General features: G+C 38.6%; 1 protein-coding gene across 1 annotated transcript in view; it reads right to left on the reverse strand.

The window, feature by feature from the left end:
- ERBB4 (erb-b2 receptor tyrosine kinase 4) overlaps window positions 1-15,819 on the reverse strand; it is a 1,218,240-nt gene that overhangs the window by 423,586 nt on the left and 778,835 nt on the right. Inside the window, exon 4 of the mRNA XM_070732179.1 lies at window positions 1,252-1,386. Within this exon, the coding sequence (XP_070588280.1) occupies window positions 1,252-1,386 (135 nt within the window). The remainder of the gene's footprint in view (window positions 1-1,251; window positions 1,387-15,819) is intronic.

A 15,819-nucleotide genomic window follows, 5' to 3' on the forward strand; every position in this document is an offset into this window, starting at 1 on the left:
GGTGGGGCAGAAAGGGGAAAGTGATATCAAGGCAGTTCCCCAATATTATTGCCCAGTTTTTCTACATATTTTTAAAAGTTATATTCTCATAAAATGGAATGTATCAATTTGCCAAGAATTTTTTAATATGTTTTTATTGATTTTTACATTTTAAGCATCATAACTTTTTTAGACAGATCTACAGCCATTTATATATGTATTTTTGTTGAATTTGTATAGCTTATACATTGCTTTTCTGTATTATCTGATCTTGCGTCCTGGTCCCACATTGTCTCTTCAATTTCCTTTTTTTAGTCCAGTTATACTAAGAATTATAGATACTTTATACATGGAGATATAGTTAAAAAGAATTAGTAGGGAGGGAAAGGTGAATCTACAAATTTAAAAAAAAACATTGTAATATTTGAATATATTCATTTATACAGTAAGCAATGAAGAGGGTTTTCAAGAAATCCTTTTTTCTTTTTTCTTTTGTATCTTCTGTTATTCAAAAAATGTCCTTGTAACTGAAATATACTAAAATTAATCTTGTTCATTTTTTAGAGATTTGTAAAAATATTAATGATACATAAATTGCTCTTTCAAAAAGATATTGTTTTTCTTCCTTTATTTAATTTATGCCATCTTTTTAACCAATAGTCCAAGGATATACAGTACATTCCTTCTCCATTCTTGACTACTATTAAGCACTTGGGCAGTAATTTTAACTACATTTACTACTACTATGATTTGAAAGAGTTGGAGCTTTGAGGTAGATTTTAAATCTTCCATGGAAAAGTATCTTTTTTCTAGATATAAAGATTTATATGTTAAATATAATTTTGATTTTTAGATAACACAATATATAATGTGATATATTTACTTATAGTACAATATATACTGCTCAAAAAAATAATGGGAACACTCAAATAACACGACCTAGATCTGAATGAATGGAATATTCTCATTAAATACTTTGTTCTGTACAAAGTTGAATGTGAAATTGATTGTCAATCACTGTTGCCTCCTAAGGGGACAGTTTGATTTCGTAGAAGTTTGATTTACTTGGAGTTATATTGTGTTGTTTAAGTGTACTTTATGTTAGATGTGAAATATATTACACGTTAAAATCAATGCATAAATGCTATAGAAACAGATAAAAATAACATGGTAGAGTTGTTAGAATAAGGAAAAAATAATTACAAATATAAACCAGGGTTATTGTTAACAAAATTACAATATGAAATGAGTAACCACAAAGCCCATACTTACAGTCTGTGCTACTATTTTTTGGAACCACAGAGAAATTGGAAGCCATAGGGTTGCGAACAATATCTTCCCACTGAATGGTATCTGCATAGCAAAGAAATCTGTTCTGGCCAACGTATACTCCTCCATTTAAGATTTCTGTATCAAAAAGAAATAGGGAGGGGAAAAGATATATTAAAAGCTTTCTGTGAAAGAAAAATAAAATGATTTTGCAGAACAGCAGAAAACACAGAATGTTCTTAAGAATGTATGCATTACTCTAGTCTAAGGAATAACATTTTTCACAAAATTAAGCTACTCCAATGGCCTTTTCCTTCTTTTTTTTCAGCATTCTAATTAGGACAACCTTACACGATACAATTATATTATACAATTACTAAAAGTCCAGATGGCACCTTCAAGACATGAATCTAGAGTTCCAAAGCTTCAGAAGGTTGGTTGGTTGGTTAGTTGGTTTATTTATTTGAGTTGGAAGGGACCTTGCAGGTCATCTAGCCCAAGCAGGAGGCCCTATACCACCTCGGACAAATGGCAGTCCAATTTTCCCTTGAAAGTCTCAAGTGTTGGACACTCACAGCCTCTGCAGGCAACCTGTCCCACTGGTTGATCACTCTCACTGTCAGAAAGTTCCTCCTTATTTCCAGGTTGAATCTCTCTTTGGTCAGCTTCCATCCGTTATTCCTTGTCTGGCCCTCTGGTGCTTTGGAAAGCAGTCTGACCCCCTCCTCTTTGTGACAGCCTTCAGATATTGGAATGCTGCTATCATGCCTCCCCTAGTCCTTCTCTTTGCTAGGCTAGCCATGCCCAGTTCCTGCAACTTCTCTTCATATGTTTTAGTTTCCACTCCCCTTATCATCCTGGTTGCTCTCTTCTGCACTTTCTCTAGAGTTTCAATGTCTTTTTTGTAGTGTAGTGACCAAAATTGACTGTAGTACTCTAGGTGTAGTCTAAGTCTTTATAGAGTGGTAGACAGTTTTGAGTTTTCATGGAGATTATTAATAAACTCACTAAATGACAGTTTATTCCCCAGTTCACTGCAATGACTGTTCCCTTGACTCGGTTGCTGCAGAAAAAGATGTGGCTCACGTGATCAATCAAATGGCACGCCTTTGAGGTTTTGAAGAAGGTTTTTGCTACAGAACCCATTCTTCACTACCCCAACCTGATAAATCATTGGTAGTGGAAATGGATACATCTGATGTTGTGGTGGAGGAGGTATTGCTACAATATCTCCTCAATACAATACAATACTTTGAACTCAAAACAACTCTTTCCTTGCTCTTACTACTCGCACAAGTTCAACTCTGCTAAGCAGAACTACATGATCTGCTAAGCAGAACTACATGAACTAAATAAGGTCCAGGAGGGAAGTGTTTTTAATAGGAAAGTGAACACAAGAACAAGGGGACACAATCTGAAGTTAGTTGGGGGAAAGATCAAAAGCAACATGAGAAAATATTATTTTACTGAAAGAGTAGTAGATCCTTGGAACAAACTTCCAGCAGATGTGGTAGATAAATCCACAGTAACTGAATTTAAACATGCCTGGGATAAACATATATCCATCCTAAGATAAAATACAGAAAATAGTATAAGGGCAGACTAGATGGACCATGAGGTCTTTTTCTGCCGTCAGACTTCTATGTTTCTATGTTTCTATCTGGAATAAGGAGTTGCTGGCGGGTTAGTACAAAGGAGCCAGAATATGAGATGGCATACATTGTAGCTTCCTGTATTCACCAGGGATGCCTGCACTATTTAATGTGCTGGAAGGGCTATGGCCCTGAGGAAATGTTGTGGGAAAATGCCAATGCTCTGTATGCCCCTCCGCCAGTTTGTTGGTTCAACCACCAGTATCCATGAAAAACTAGCTCAGGGAGCTCTGAGAGATTGGGCTGTGCCAGGGGAATATTATAATGTGTCCCTTGGACAACTCCCCAGATTCCTCCTCCCCAGATTCTTTACTTCAATGGCTTTACAGTCTTTTTGGAACAAAACAGAAAGATAGCTAGAGTATGATGTCTCCCTTGAGCAACTCCCCAGATACCTCCTCAGATGTCACCTCAAGAGAAAATGAGCCCATTCCTGGCACTTCAGGATCTGAGTTGATTGGTGGCTCTGAACAGCCAGCTAGAAGAGATTCACTTATACTCACATGTCACTGTGATTTATGGAAAGTTTTATTTGTATTCTCCAAACAGTTTTCTTCACTTGGCTTTAGAACTGTCCCTACTGAAGCCAGCCATGAACTAGTCGAGATTAAAACCCGAAACAATGACCAATTAGTCCATAGTAAAAATAGCAAGCAGCTTAAACAGTAAGTCCAACCTCTGAGAAAGAATTGGAGGAGACACCCAAAGAAGACATCACAGGAGGAGGCTTCAGCTGGGGAAAGCTTGAAATGGCAGAAAGCCAAGTGTACTATATCCACAACATTTCATTGGTCCACTAATTTAGTCACATTGTCCAAGAATGAAATATTGGTTAATAGTTCTCACTGTCAGGAAATTTTTCCTCAGTTCTATTTATTGCTTCTTGTCCTCCCTCGGGTGCTTTAGAAAATAGATTATGAGGTATTTTTGTGCTTTCGTAAAGTTTTGCCTAAATATGCCAAGGAGATAAAGTTTGGGTTTTGCCCATTTTTGGAAACGGGATCAAACACCCCCGTTATTGGTTGTCATCACAAAAATTATACAATGTGCAAAAATGTCAAAAATAGCAATAGAATCACAAAATAAAAAAGACTCAGAATATTACGAAATATGGGAAAATTGGTACAAATGGGTTTCAGCAAAAAAAATATCAAACTCTTATACTTTTAAACCATTAACCTTACCTTACTTTTGAACGTTCAAATCAAATTTAAACTAATTCAAAGGTAATTCCAAAAACCACTTAATTCCTAATAAAACTCGGAAAAAACTTTCATATCATATCTCTTTTTATCCGTTCTTAAACTAATAGAATATATACTACATATTTTACTATTACTAATACAGTGTTCCCTCGATTTTCGCGGGGGATGCATTCCGAGACGGCCCGCGAAAGTCAAATTTCCACGAAGTAGAGATGCGGAAGTAAATACACTATTTTTGGCTATGAACAGTATCCCAAGCCTTCCCTTAACACTTTAAACCCCTAAATTGCAATTTCCCATTCCCTTAGCAACCATTTAGATTATTACTCACCATGTTTATTTATTAAAGTTTATTTAAAAAAATGTTTTTTAAAGGCAGGTGAAAGTTTGGCAATGACATATGACATCATCGGGTGGGAAAAACCGTGGTATAGGGGGGGAAAACGCGAAGTATTTTTTAATTAATATTTTTGAAAAACCGTGGTATAGACGTTCCGCGAAGTTCGAACCCGCGAAAATCGAGGGAACACTGTACTTACTAATAATGATCTTAATTACTACACCTTTCTTTCTCATACACAAATATATATTTACTATACTATACATATACACTTCCAACAATACTCTCGCATAATGTCGTAACACCTAAAAGCGTCTGCGCTATACGCAGACTCTATTTTTTCCCCCTTCACATTCTCTCCCCTTACCAACCCTTTTTCTTACCAATCTGATACCCTTTTGCCTTTACTTTTTACATTCATAAAAAATCCACATTTATTTTCTATTACCTAATATGTATAGATATACATGAATTCTAAAAATTGATAGATTATTGAAATGTGACGTAAAATTTAATACGAAAATTTAAGATAATCTTGATAATACTTAAGATACTCTTTATTTATTCCAGTGTTTCCCAACCTTTTTTGAGCCGCGGCACATTATTCATGTTTTCAAAATTCTGGGGAACACTGAAGGGGGGGCGGGGGGGCTAAAGAAAAGTTTGGACAAAAAAAATATCTCTTCCTCCATTTCACTCTATTTCTCCCTCCCTCTTTCTCTCTCTTCCTTCCTTCCATTCTTTCTCTCCATCCCTCTTTCTTTCTTTCTTTCTTCCTCTCTTTTTTGCTCTCTTTCTCTCTCCCTCCTTCCCTCCCTCTATGTCTTTCCCTCTCCCTCCTTCCCCCCTTTCTTTCTCTCTCTCTCTTGCTTTCTTTCCCTCTCTTTCTCTTGCTTTCTTTCTCTCATTCTCTCTCCCCTCCTTTTTCTCTCTCTCTCTTTCTCTCTCGTTCACCACGCCAGCAACAGAGAGAAAAAGAAAGAGCGAGAGAGAGCCGGAGAGAGAGTGGAGTGCGCAGCAGCCATCAGCCTCCTCGCCCTCCCAGACGTCCCCAGCGCCCGGCCTCGCGCCGCCTCCCGTTAGCCCGGCCGAAAGCCACACAGTCCCGGACTCCCGGATTGCTCGCTTCTCCGGCCAGCGCGGCGCTTTCCTGGGCAGATGGCTTTGCTGACCGGAGAAACGAGCGATCCGGGAGTCCGGGACTGTGTGGCTTTGCGCCATGAAGAGAAAACGGCAGCAGGGAAAAGTCAGCCGTTTTCTCTTCATGGCGCAAAGCCACACAGTCCCGGACTCCCGGATTCCTCACCCCAAGGCAGGAGGCGGTGGCGGAGAAGAGTGGGCGGATCGGGCGGGCAATGGGGCAGGATGGAGAAGCCAGGGGCGCATTTGGCCGGAGGCACCGTGGGGAGGCAGGGGCAGCCGCGGCTCCCTTTACTCCTACTGCCGCACCTCCCTGCCCCTGCCTCCCCACGGTGCCTCCGGCCAAACGCGCCCCTGGCTTCTCCGTCCTGCCCCATTGCCCGCCCGATCCGCCCACTGTTCTCCGCCACCGCCTCCTGCCTTGGGGCGAGGAATCCGGGAGTCCGGGACTGTGTGGCTTTGCGCCATGAAGAGAAAACGGCAGCAGGGAAAAGTCGGCCGTTTTCTCTTCATGGCGCAAAGCCACACAGTCCGGACTCTTGGATTCCTCGCCCCAAGGCAGGAGGCGGTTGCGGAGAAGAGTGGGCGGATCGGGCGGGCAATGGGGCAGGACGGAGAAGCCAGGGGCGCGTTTGGCCGGAGGCACCGTGGGGAGCAGGGGCAGGGTGGTGCGGCAGTAGGAGTAAAGGGAGCCGTGGCTGCCCCTGCCTCCCCATGGTGCCTCCGGCCAAACGCGCCCCTGGCTTCTCCGCCCTGCCCCATTGCCCGCCCGATCCGCCCACTCTCCTCCGCCGCCTCTCGCCGCGGCACACCTGACGGTGTCTCGCGGCACACCAGTGTGCCGCAGCACACCGGTTGGGAAACGCTGATTTATTCTATAGTTACTTGGTATAAGAAATACAAGAATGATATTAAGAAATATATGTGCTATGATTCATAACTTACAATGTATAATGTTACCACTTATCCAAACCTTTTGACTGTGTATTTCCCTTCTCCACCGTCACTTTTATTTTCCCTTTTTTTCTGTTCATCCCTCCCTCCTCCCCCACTTCCCCTTTTCTCTTTCTTTATATTTATAAATAAAGTATTTATTTAAAAAAAAAGAAAAAAATATTAATCTCCTCTTCTTTGTGGTAGCTGTTCAGCATACTTTCATGTCACCCCAGTCCTTCTATCATGTCACTCTAGTCCTTCTTTTCACTGGACTAGACATGGCAGTTTAATCTCTTCTTGAAAGTATCAAGTGTTGAAGCTCCCATAACTTCCAGAGGCAAGCTGTTCCACTAGTTGATTGTTCTCAGTGTCATAAAGCTCCTCCTTATTTCTACGTTGAATCTCTCCTTCATCATTTTGCATCCATCATTCCTTCAGTTGCTTTGGAAAATAGCTTGACTCCCTCCTCTCTGTAGCAGTTTTTCAAATATTGGAACACTGCTATCATGTCTCCCCTGGCCCTTCTCTTCACTTGACTAGCCATGCCCAGATTTTGTAACCATTCTTCATATGTTTTAGTCTAATAGAAACATAGAAACATAGAAGATTGATGGCAGAAAAAGACTTCATGGTCCATCTAGTCTGCCTTTATACTATTTCCTGTATTTTATCTTAGGATGGAAATATGTTTATCCCAGACATGTTTAAATTCAGTTACTGTGGATTTACTAACCACGTCTGCTGGAAGTTTGTTCCAAGGATCTACTACTCTTTCAGTAAAATAATATTTTCTCACGTTGCTTTTGATCTTTCCGCAACTAATTTCAGATTGTGTCCCCTTGTTTTTGTGTTCACTTTCCTATTAAAAACACTTCCCTCCTGAACCTTATTTAACCCTTTAACATATTTAAATGTTTCGATCATGTCCTCCCTTTTCCTTCTGTCCTGCAGACTATACAGATTGAGTTCATTGTCTTTCCTGATAGGTTTTATGCTTAAGACCTTCCACCATTCTTGTACCCCGTCTTTGGACCCGTTCAATTTTGTCAATATCTTTTTGTAGGGGGGTCTCCAGAACTGAACACAGTATTCCAAATATGGTCTCACCAGCGCCCAGCGGGATCACAATCTCCCTCTTCCTGCTTGTTATACCTCTAGCTATGCAGCCAAGCATCCTACTTTCTTTTCCTACCGCCCGACCACACTGTTCACCCATTTTGAGACTGTCAGAAATCACTACCCCTAAATCCTTCTCTTCTGAAGTTTTTGCTAACACAGAATTTCCAATACAATACTCAGATTGAGGATTCCTTTTCCCCAAGTGCATTATTTTACATTTGGAAACATTAAACTGCAGTTTCCATTGCTTTGACCATTTATCTAGAAAAACTAAATCATTTACCATATTACAGATGCCTCCAGGAATATCAGCACACTTTAGAGTCATTGGCAAATAGGCAAACCTTCCCTACCAAACCTTCCCCTATGTCACTCACAAACATATTAAAAATAATGGGACCCAGAACAGACCCTTGTGGCACACCACTTGTAACCAGGCTCTGCTCAGAATACTCGCCATTAACAATGACCTTCTGATGTCTATGCTTCAGCCAGCTGTAAATCCACTGAACTATCCAGGGATGAAGTCCAATCTTCACTAACTTATCTATCAGCTCTTTATGTGAAACCGTATCAAAGGCTTTGCTGAAGTCCAGATAGGCAATATCCACGGCACCACCTTCATCCAACACCTTTGTGACACAGTCAAAGAAATCAATGAGATTAGTCTGACATCATTTGCCTTCAGTAAAACCATGCTGGTTTGGGTCCAATAAGTTATTGGTTTTTAGGTGCTGATTTATCCTCTTTTTGAGTAGAATCTCCATCATTTTAACTACAACTGATGTCAAGCTAACTGGCCTGTAGTTTCCAGCTTCTTCTCTACTGCCCTTCTTATCGATAGGCACAACACTGGCCATTCTCCAATCCTCAGGAACATCTCCTGATTTGGTTAAACAAATCAGTCAGGAGGGTAGCAGTGACAAATCTGAGTTCTTTAAGAACTTTGGGATGGGTGCCATCTGGACCCATTGCCTTATTTATCTTTAATTGTTCTAGTTCTTCTAAGACATCGGCTTCTAAGATCACTGGAGCTGAATCCCTACAGCTGGAAGCAATACTATATCCATCCATAGTATTATATTGTAAGGTGTCTTTTGAGAAAACTGAACAGAAGTAGCTATTGAAATGGTCGGTGACCTCCTTATTCCCATCAATGTATGTATTATTCACAGTACTAAGCTTCGTGATGCTGCAGTTTTTCCTCTTCCTATCACTAATATATCTGAAGAAGGCGTTATCCCCCTTTTTTACAGATTTGGCAATTTCTTCCTCTTTTGGGGCTTTAGCAGCATATATTATCTGTTTAGCCTCCTTCTGTCTCAATTTATACATCTCTCTATCAGCTATACTTCCAGACTCTTTATAATTCCTATAGGCAGCCTTTTTTTCATTGACTTTAGCCCTTATATCATTGCTAAACCATAAGGGTTTCTTCTTCCTTTTACCTTTAGTTATTTGCCTTACATACAGTCCAGTGGCTTTTAAGATGGCCCTTTTTAATACAGTCCACTGGGTGCTCGCTCCTGCCATTTTATCCCTCCCCTTTAATTCATTATTTAAATATTCCCCCATTGCATTAAAATTTGTTTTTCTGAAATCCAATACTTTGGTTGCAGTATAGGATTGCTCCCAATCAGTTTTTACATCAAACCACAAACATAAATGGTCACTGCAACCTAAATTTTCTCTAACCTTAACCTCTGAAACCCAATTCCCATTCGTAAAACTAAATCTAGAATATTGTCCTCAAATTGGTGTCTTAATCAGCTGTCATCCTGGTTGCTCTCCTCTGCACTTTTTCTAGAGTCTCAACATATTTCTTATAGTGCAGTGACCAAAACTGGATGCAGTACTCTAGATATGGTCTAACTGAGGCTTTATAGAGTGGTATTAGTACCTCACTTGATCTTGACTGTATCCCTCTGTTAATGCAATTTAGGATTGATTACATTGGCTTTTTTGCTGCCACTGCACACAGCTGGCTCATATTTAGCTGGTTTCCCATGAAGACACCAAGATCCCTCTCAAAGTCACTGCTATTAAGCCTGGTTTCACCCAGTTTATATGTATAAAGTCTGCTTTAGCTGACTTCTTCTATTCCCTCTTCTATCTTTTGGGTGACAAAGTTGTCAACTAGCTTATAAGGAAACTGTTGGATCTCGCACTTGATGCAGAGTTTGTTTACCAGTTTATGTCAGGGTGGTTAAAATCTCCCATACTATTGTGGCATGCTTCCTACATCCATTGATTAACTGATTAACAAAATGTTCATCTATTTCTTCTGCTTGCTTGGGTGGCCTCTATAGCAATGTCAACCTTTCCCCCCCTTTTATTATAACCAATCTGCATTCATGGAGGCTTTTCTCTTTGGTTATACATTTCTATAGGGGTGTAATTTTTACATATAATGTATCTCTACCTCCTCTTTTGTTAGGTCTGTTTGTTTTGTAGGATGGGGATGGGGAGGAGGAGGAGGATTATTGTAATGTATAGATAATGTAATGGGGCAGGCCAATATTTAAATACCATGGTCATCCCTAATTTGAATTAATACTTTTTCCTGCATTTTTAAAATAATATCTGAATTAGACACTTCAGTACACGCTGAAACATAATTAAAGTAGCATTTTTCAGAAATTTATCCATCACTTGCTTTGATATTATAGCTGTATTGTGGAAAGCAGTTCTCATGATGCCATGGAACAAGAAGTACTTCTTGCCAGCAAACGGCCAAAGGGAATTTTGGCCCAGTTACTTATTAAAACAGTTCTGAAATCATTGGCATACCACTGAAATTAAGTCTAGGAAATTTAATAATGAAATTCACATTCCCACTTGCTGCCCTTCAGCAGTCTCTGATGCCATCTTCAACCTCTTCAAATTTAAAAATGATTTTGTGTTAGTTGTGTTAGCTTTTTGTAGCAGACATAATGATGCCTTCTGGCACCTTAAAGCCTAACAGACTGTCTACCTATGGGTAGGTATAGTATCTGCACAGCAGATATCTTATAGTACAGCATTACATTAACAAATAGTGAGATGTCTTTTTTAAAATTAATGTTTTTATTGATTTTTATAATATAAAACACACACACAACATATTACATATAACATGTGCTCAGTGATCCCACCACCAGACAATCAATCATACCCCACTACCAGTTGGGGGTATTTCTTGTATAAATCATTTAAACCCAAGAGTGAACTATTTCTTTACATATTATAGAATGATTCCAACTTGTTTCTTATACCTTGGTCTCGGATCCTACTCACCATATATCGTCTTACCTTGTCCCATCGCCCCATCAGCTGTTGCAAATCAGTTTGATTAATCATATTCATCCTTTTATCCATAATCTCGAATTGAATGTGGTCCACCATATACCTATACCAATTTTACACTGTCCATTTTGTCGCGCCTTTCCACCCCAAGACTATTACCGCCTGAGCGCTTTCTATCGCTGCTTGTTTTATTTCTCTGTATTCTCCCACCTCACTACTTTTTACTAATACTGCCATTTCTTTAGTAATGTCCATCTTATGTTTAATATCCTATTAATATCCTCTTGCACTTTTTGCCAAAAGTTCTGCACCACTGGGCATTCCCAGAGCATATGCATAAACACTCCTTTATCTTGGCACCCATGCCAACAGATACCTTTAACGTCCTGCTGAAAGTGTGCAAGTTGAATGGGTGTGTAATACCACTTATGTAATATTTTCCTTCTCATTTCCCTAACTCTTGTATTCTTGATTTTCCTTATATTCTCTACTGTATTTTCCATCTCTTGCACCTCTACTTGTATCTCATTTTGCCACCATTTAGTCAATCCTTGGATCACATCCCCGTCTGACTTCACTAACTTCTTATATATATCGCTTGCTTGCACCTTAGTACCCTCAGTTTTTTTTCTCTTATTATTTTCTCTAACTCTATCTCCTCCCTAAATAGTGCTTCTTTATTCTCCCTTTCATTCAGATATTTACATATTGCATTTATTTGTAGCCATCTTCCCTTACCCAACCACCATTCTATATGATTTCTACTTGGCCCCCCATCCTTCTCATATAACTGTTCTATCTTAGTTATCCCTCTTGCCTTCAACTCTCCTATACCCCTATTTAAATTTATTTTAGTATCTTTATTTATTACATAAATCGATGACAGTTTTGATTTATATAATCCTATTTTCCCCTGCCATTTTTCCCAAATTTCCTTAGCCCCTTTCTTGGGACATTAATTTATTTAAGTCGCTCCTATTCCACTTTATAAAGATTCTCTATTCTTCATCCCGTTTATGTTTTTCCAGTTTCACCCATTTATTCTCGAATAATTGCAACTCCATTAATCTTTCAATTTGAAATGCTTCCCTATACAGCTCCAAACAAGGAATTCCCCATCCACCCTCTTTTTCGTTCGCTATTAACCACTGTTTTCTTATTCTTGGTCTCTTATCTTCTTCAACCCAGTAATTAAGTTTTTTGTCCCACTCTCCAAACTTGGATGCTGGTAGCCCTCCCGGCAGTACCTGAAACAGATACATCATTTTGGAAATTATCATCATTTTCAAGACTCTTATTTTAGAGAGTCTCTTTAGCTTTTTCTCTTTCCAGCTCTTCATCTGTTTCAATATTTCCTCCATATTAATCTATAATTCACCACCTCAATTTTTGCTGGATTTCTTAATAACCAAATTCCCAGATATTTAATTTTCTTTAGTCCTAACTTCAACCCTGATTCTTTCCTGATTTCTATCTGCTCTCTCGGACCTGTATTTAAACACATAATCTCTGATTTTTCCATATTGACCAACAATCCTGATTCCTGTTTAAACTTTTGTAAAATATTTCTTATACCTTTGATCATCTCCATCGGGATCTGGGTCAATATAATTGCATCATCTGCAAATAGGTTTAATTTCATTTCTATTTCCCCTATTTTGTATCCTGCCCAAGTGTTATATTGTCTTATCTTATTAGCTAACATCTCTATTGCTATTACAAATAACGTTGTAGATTAAGGACATCCCTGCTTGGTGCCATTTAATATTTTAATTTTCTGCATTCTTTGTCCATTCACTCTTATATACGCTTCATTCCCTTTATAAATCTCTTTTATAATTTCACAAAATATATCCCCCATATTTAATTCCTTACATAGTTTATATAAATAACTATGGTTAACTTTATCAAAAGCTTTATAAACATCTAATTTCAAAATTCCTAATTTCCTTTTAGTAACGATAGCATGGTGCATCACATTTATTACATTTCTAATTGATTCACTTATTTTCCTTCCCTTCACAAATCTGTATTGATCCTCTTCAATTATTTTTGGTAAAATATTTTCAATTCTATTTGCCAATATCTTCATAAATGTTTTATAATCTTGATTTCCCAAGCTGATAGGACGATAGGGCCCAGGCTCTCTTAGATCTCAATCCATCTTCAGAATAGTAACAATCTCTGAAAGCTTTCATGTCTGTGGGATATCGTGAGTTAACAATATATTATTAAACAGTTTCCCCAGGTACGGCAACAATACATTCATAAAATGTAAACCCATCTGGGCCCAGTGCTTTGGCTTTTTTTAACCCTTTAATTACTCAAGCAATTTCTTCTTGTGTGATTTCTGCATTCAATATTTGTTTTTCTTCTTCACTTACTATTTTCCCAACATCGAGGACTCCTATATTAACCTGCTCCTCTTTATACAAATCATCATAATATTTTCTCATTATCTTCTCTAGCTGCTCTTTACCATATCTAACCTCTCCACTAGGGTCTCTCAGTGCTAATATACATGATTTTTCTTTCCTCTTCTTCAAATATCTTGCCATTTGTTGTATTGGTTTTGTCCCCCAACTCCAAGTTTTTTGTCTCATCATCATTCTCATCTTATTCCATTGGATCTCATCATGTACCATCAATTGTTTCCTTTTCAATTTCAATAAACTATTCCAATCCCTACTCTTAGTTAATCTTAGCTGCTCTTGTATCAAGTCTATTTCTCTTATCTTCATTTCCCTTTCTCTACCCCACCTCTTTCTAATATCTGCTTCCATACATATACATTGTCCCCTCATAAAAGCCTTACATGCACCCCACACATCTGATTGTTTAATATCACCTATATAATTAATTCTAATATAGTCCCATAACTCTGTCTGCTATTTATCTTTATCTTGTTCACTTGCAGTTACAACTGCATTATATCTCCAAATTCTTTGGTTGCATTCCTGACCTATTTCCAATTTTGCCAATAGTGGGGCATGATCTGACAACCAAATACTTTTGATATCTACTTTTTTAACTTGTATATTGCCCACTCTATTCATTAATATATAGTCAATGCAGCTAAATGTATGATATCTTGCTGAATAATACGTAGCTCTATTTGGGATATCTGCATGGAGATCCACCATATTAAGTCTATTTAAATGTAACATCCTACTATTTCTGATCCCATTTGTTAATTACATATTAAAAACGTTGTGCCCTCCATAAAGTTATCTAGCTTCCTTTTTGTATTTATTATAAATTGTTTTGTTTTTGTATTCGGGGCATAAATTGCTGCCAATGTCAACTTCTTTTGATTAATTTTCCCTTAACAAACAACCACTTCCCTTCTCTATCTTTCTGAACTCCAACCTCTTCAAATAAAACCCTCTGATGAATAAGAATCGCTGTACCTCCACTATTTTGCGTTCCTCAAGATTCATATACCCATTTCCAATTTCTATCATTAATCAATGTATCCCTTCCTCCCCATCTTTTATGTGTTTCTGTCAAAATCATAATATCCACCTTATTTTGCTTAGCCATTCTCAATATACTGTAATGTTTTAAATCAGATCCCAAACCATTTACATTTAAAACTATTATATTACACTCATTCATAATATACATTAATATCCCTTTGCCCCTCTTGTTTCACTCTTGGTTTCTTTGTTTTCTCCTTCCTTACCCCAGTTAACCCCCTCAAAGAGTCTCCCCCCCGTGCTCCCCCCACCAAAAGGGGAGAGGACAAGAAAAAAACTTGTCGAATCATGAGGCACTTCTCCGGATTGCGTTCCCACCCTACTGAGCTCCACTTTCAGCCACTTTTAAATATAATTAAAGAGAAAAAATCATCTCCCATTCTCCTTTATCCATTTAAATGATTCCTTCTTTTACTTTTTTTAACTTCCTTTACCTTTCTCCCTTCTCCCCCCAACAAAAATAAGAGTTAACACTGCATTCCTGGAACGTCTCTGACGAAATCATTTCTTCGCTTTCTTGTCCCGCTGGGCTCTTGTTCTTCTCTGCTCCATTGTAATGGCCTCAACCTGCCCGATTAACTCCTTCAGCTCTTTCTCCATTTGCCTTTCCTCGTCTGGGGTACTGCGGCCGCTAAAATAATCTTCTCCTCCTTCTCCTTCTTCAGCTCTTTTTGGCTCTACAGTCCCTCCTCCTTCTGCTCCTCGTGGCTCACTCTCTTGAAACTGAATACCCAGTTGATTCAATAATGCCTTTCCCTCCTCCAGTGACCAAGCTCTGAACATCTTGTTCTCTTGAAACACCAAAATGGCAGCTGGAAAACCCCAAGTAAACTTTTTTCTACTTTGATATAGGCGGCTTGAAATTGGGCGTAAGGCAGCTCTCGCTCTCAAGATTTCCCAAGAGAAATCTCTCAGAATTCTTATCTCGTTCCCATCTTGTTTAAGGCTGGCACAGCTTTTCAAATATTTATAAATGTCCTCAGCTTTTTTCTCACTGACCAAAGCCATAACAATGTCTCTGTGCCTCTCTCAGTTTCTACGTGGGACAGCCCAATGGACATGTAAAATATCATCAGAAAGAACCTGAGCACCTTGCACTTGCATCCAACCTAGAATTGCTTCATTTAATTTTGATCCTGAAGCAAAATCTTGTCTAAATCCACGCAGACATAAATTCCTTCTTCTTTGGTGATCTTCCAAATTAGTAATTCTATAATTCAATTGTTTAAAAGTCTCATCCTGAATTTTAGCTTTTTTCTCCAAACTTTGAATTTTTTCTGCCGCCACCTCTCCTTCCTTAACAGTTTTAAAGTCTAAAGAAAGACTTCCCAAAGTCGATTCCACTTTCTGAAACCTCTGTTCAAAGCCTGAAACAATTTGTAATAGCTGATACAGATTTGTCTCGATTTTGCCAA

The sequence above is a fragment of the Erythrolamprus reginae genome, chromosome 1 (assembly GCF_031021105.1).
Source record: "Erythrolamprus reginae isolate rEryReg1 chromosome 1, rEryReg1.hap1, whole genome shotgun sequence".
Classification (NCBI taxonomy): Eukaryota; Metazoa; Chordata; class Lepidosauria; order Squamata; family Dipsadidae; genus Erythrolamprus; species Erythrolamprus reginae.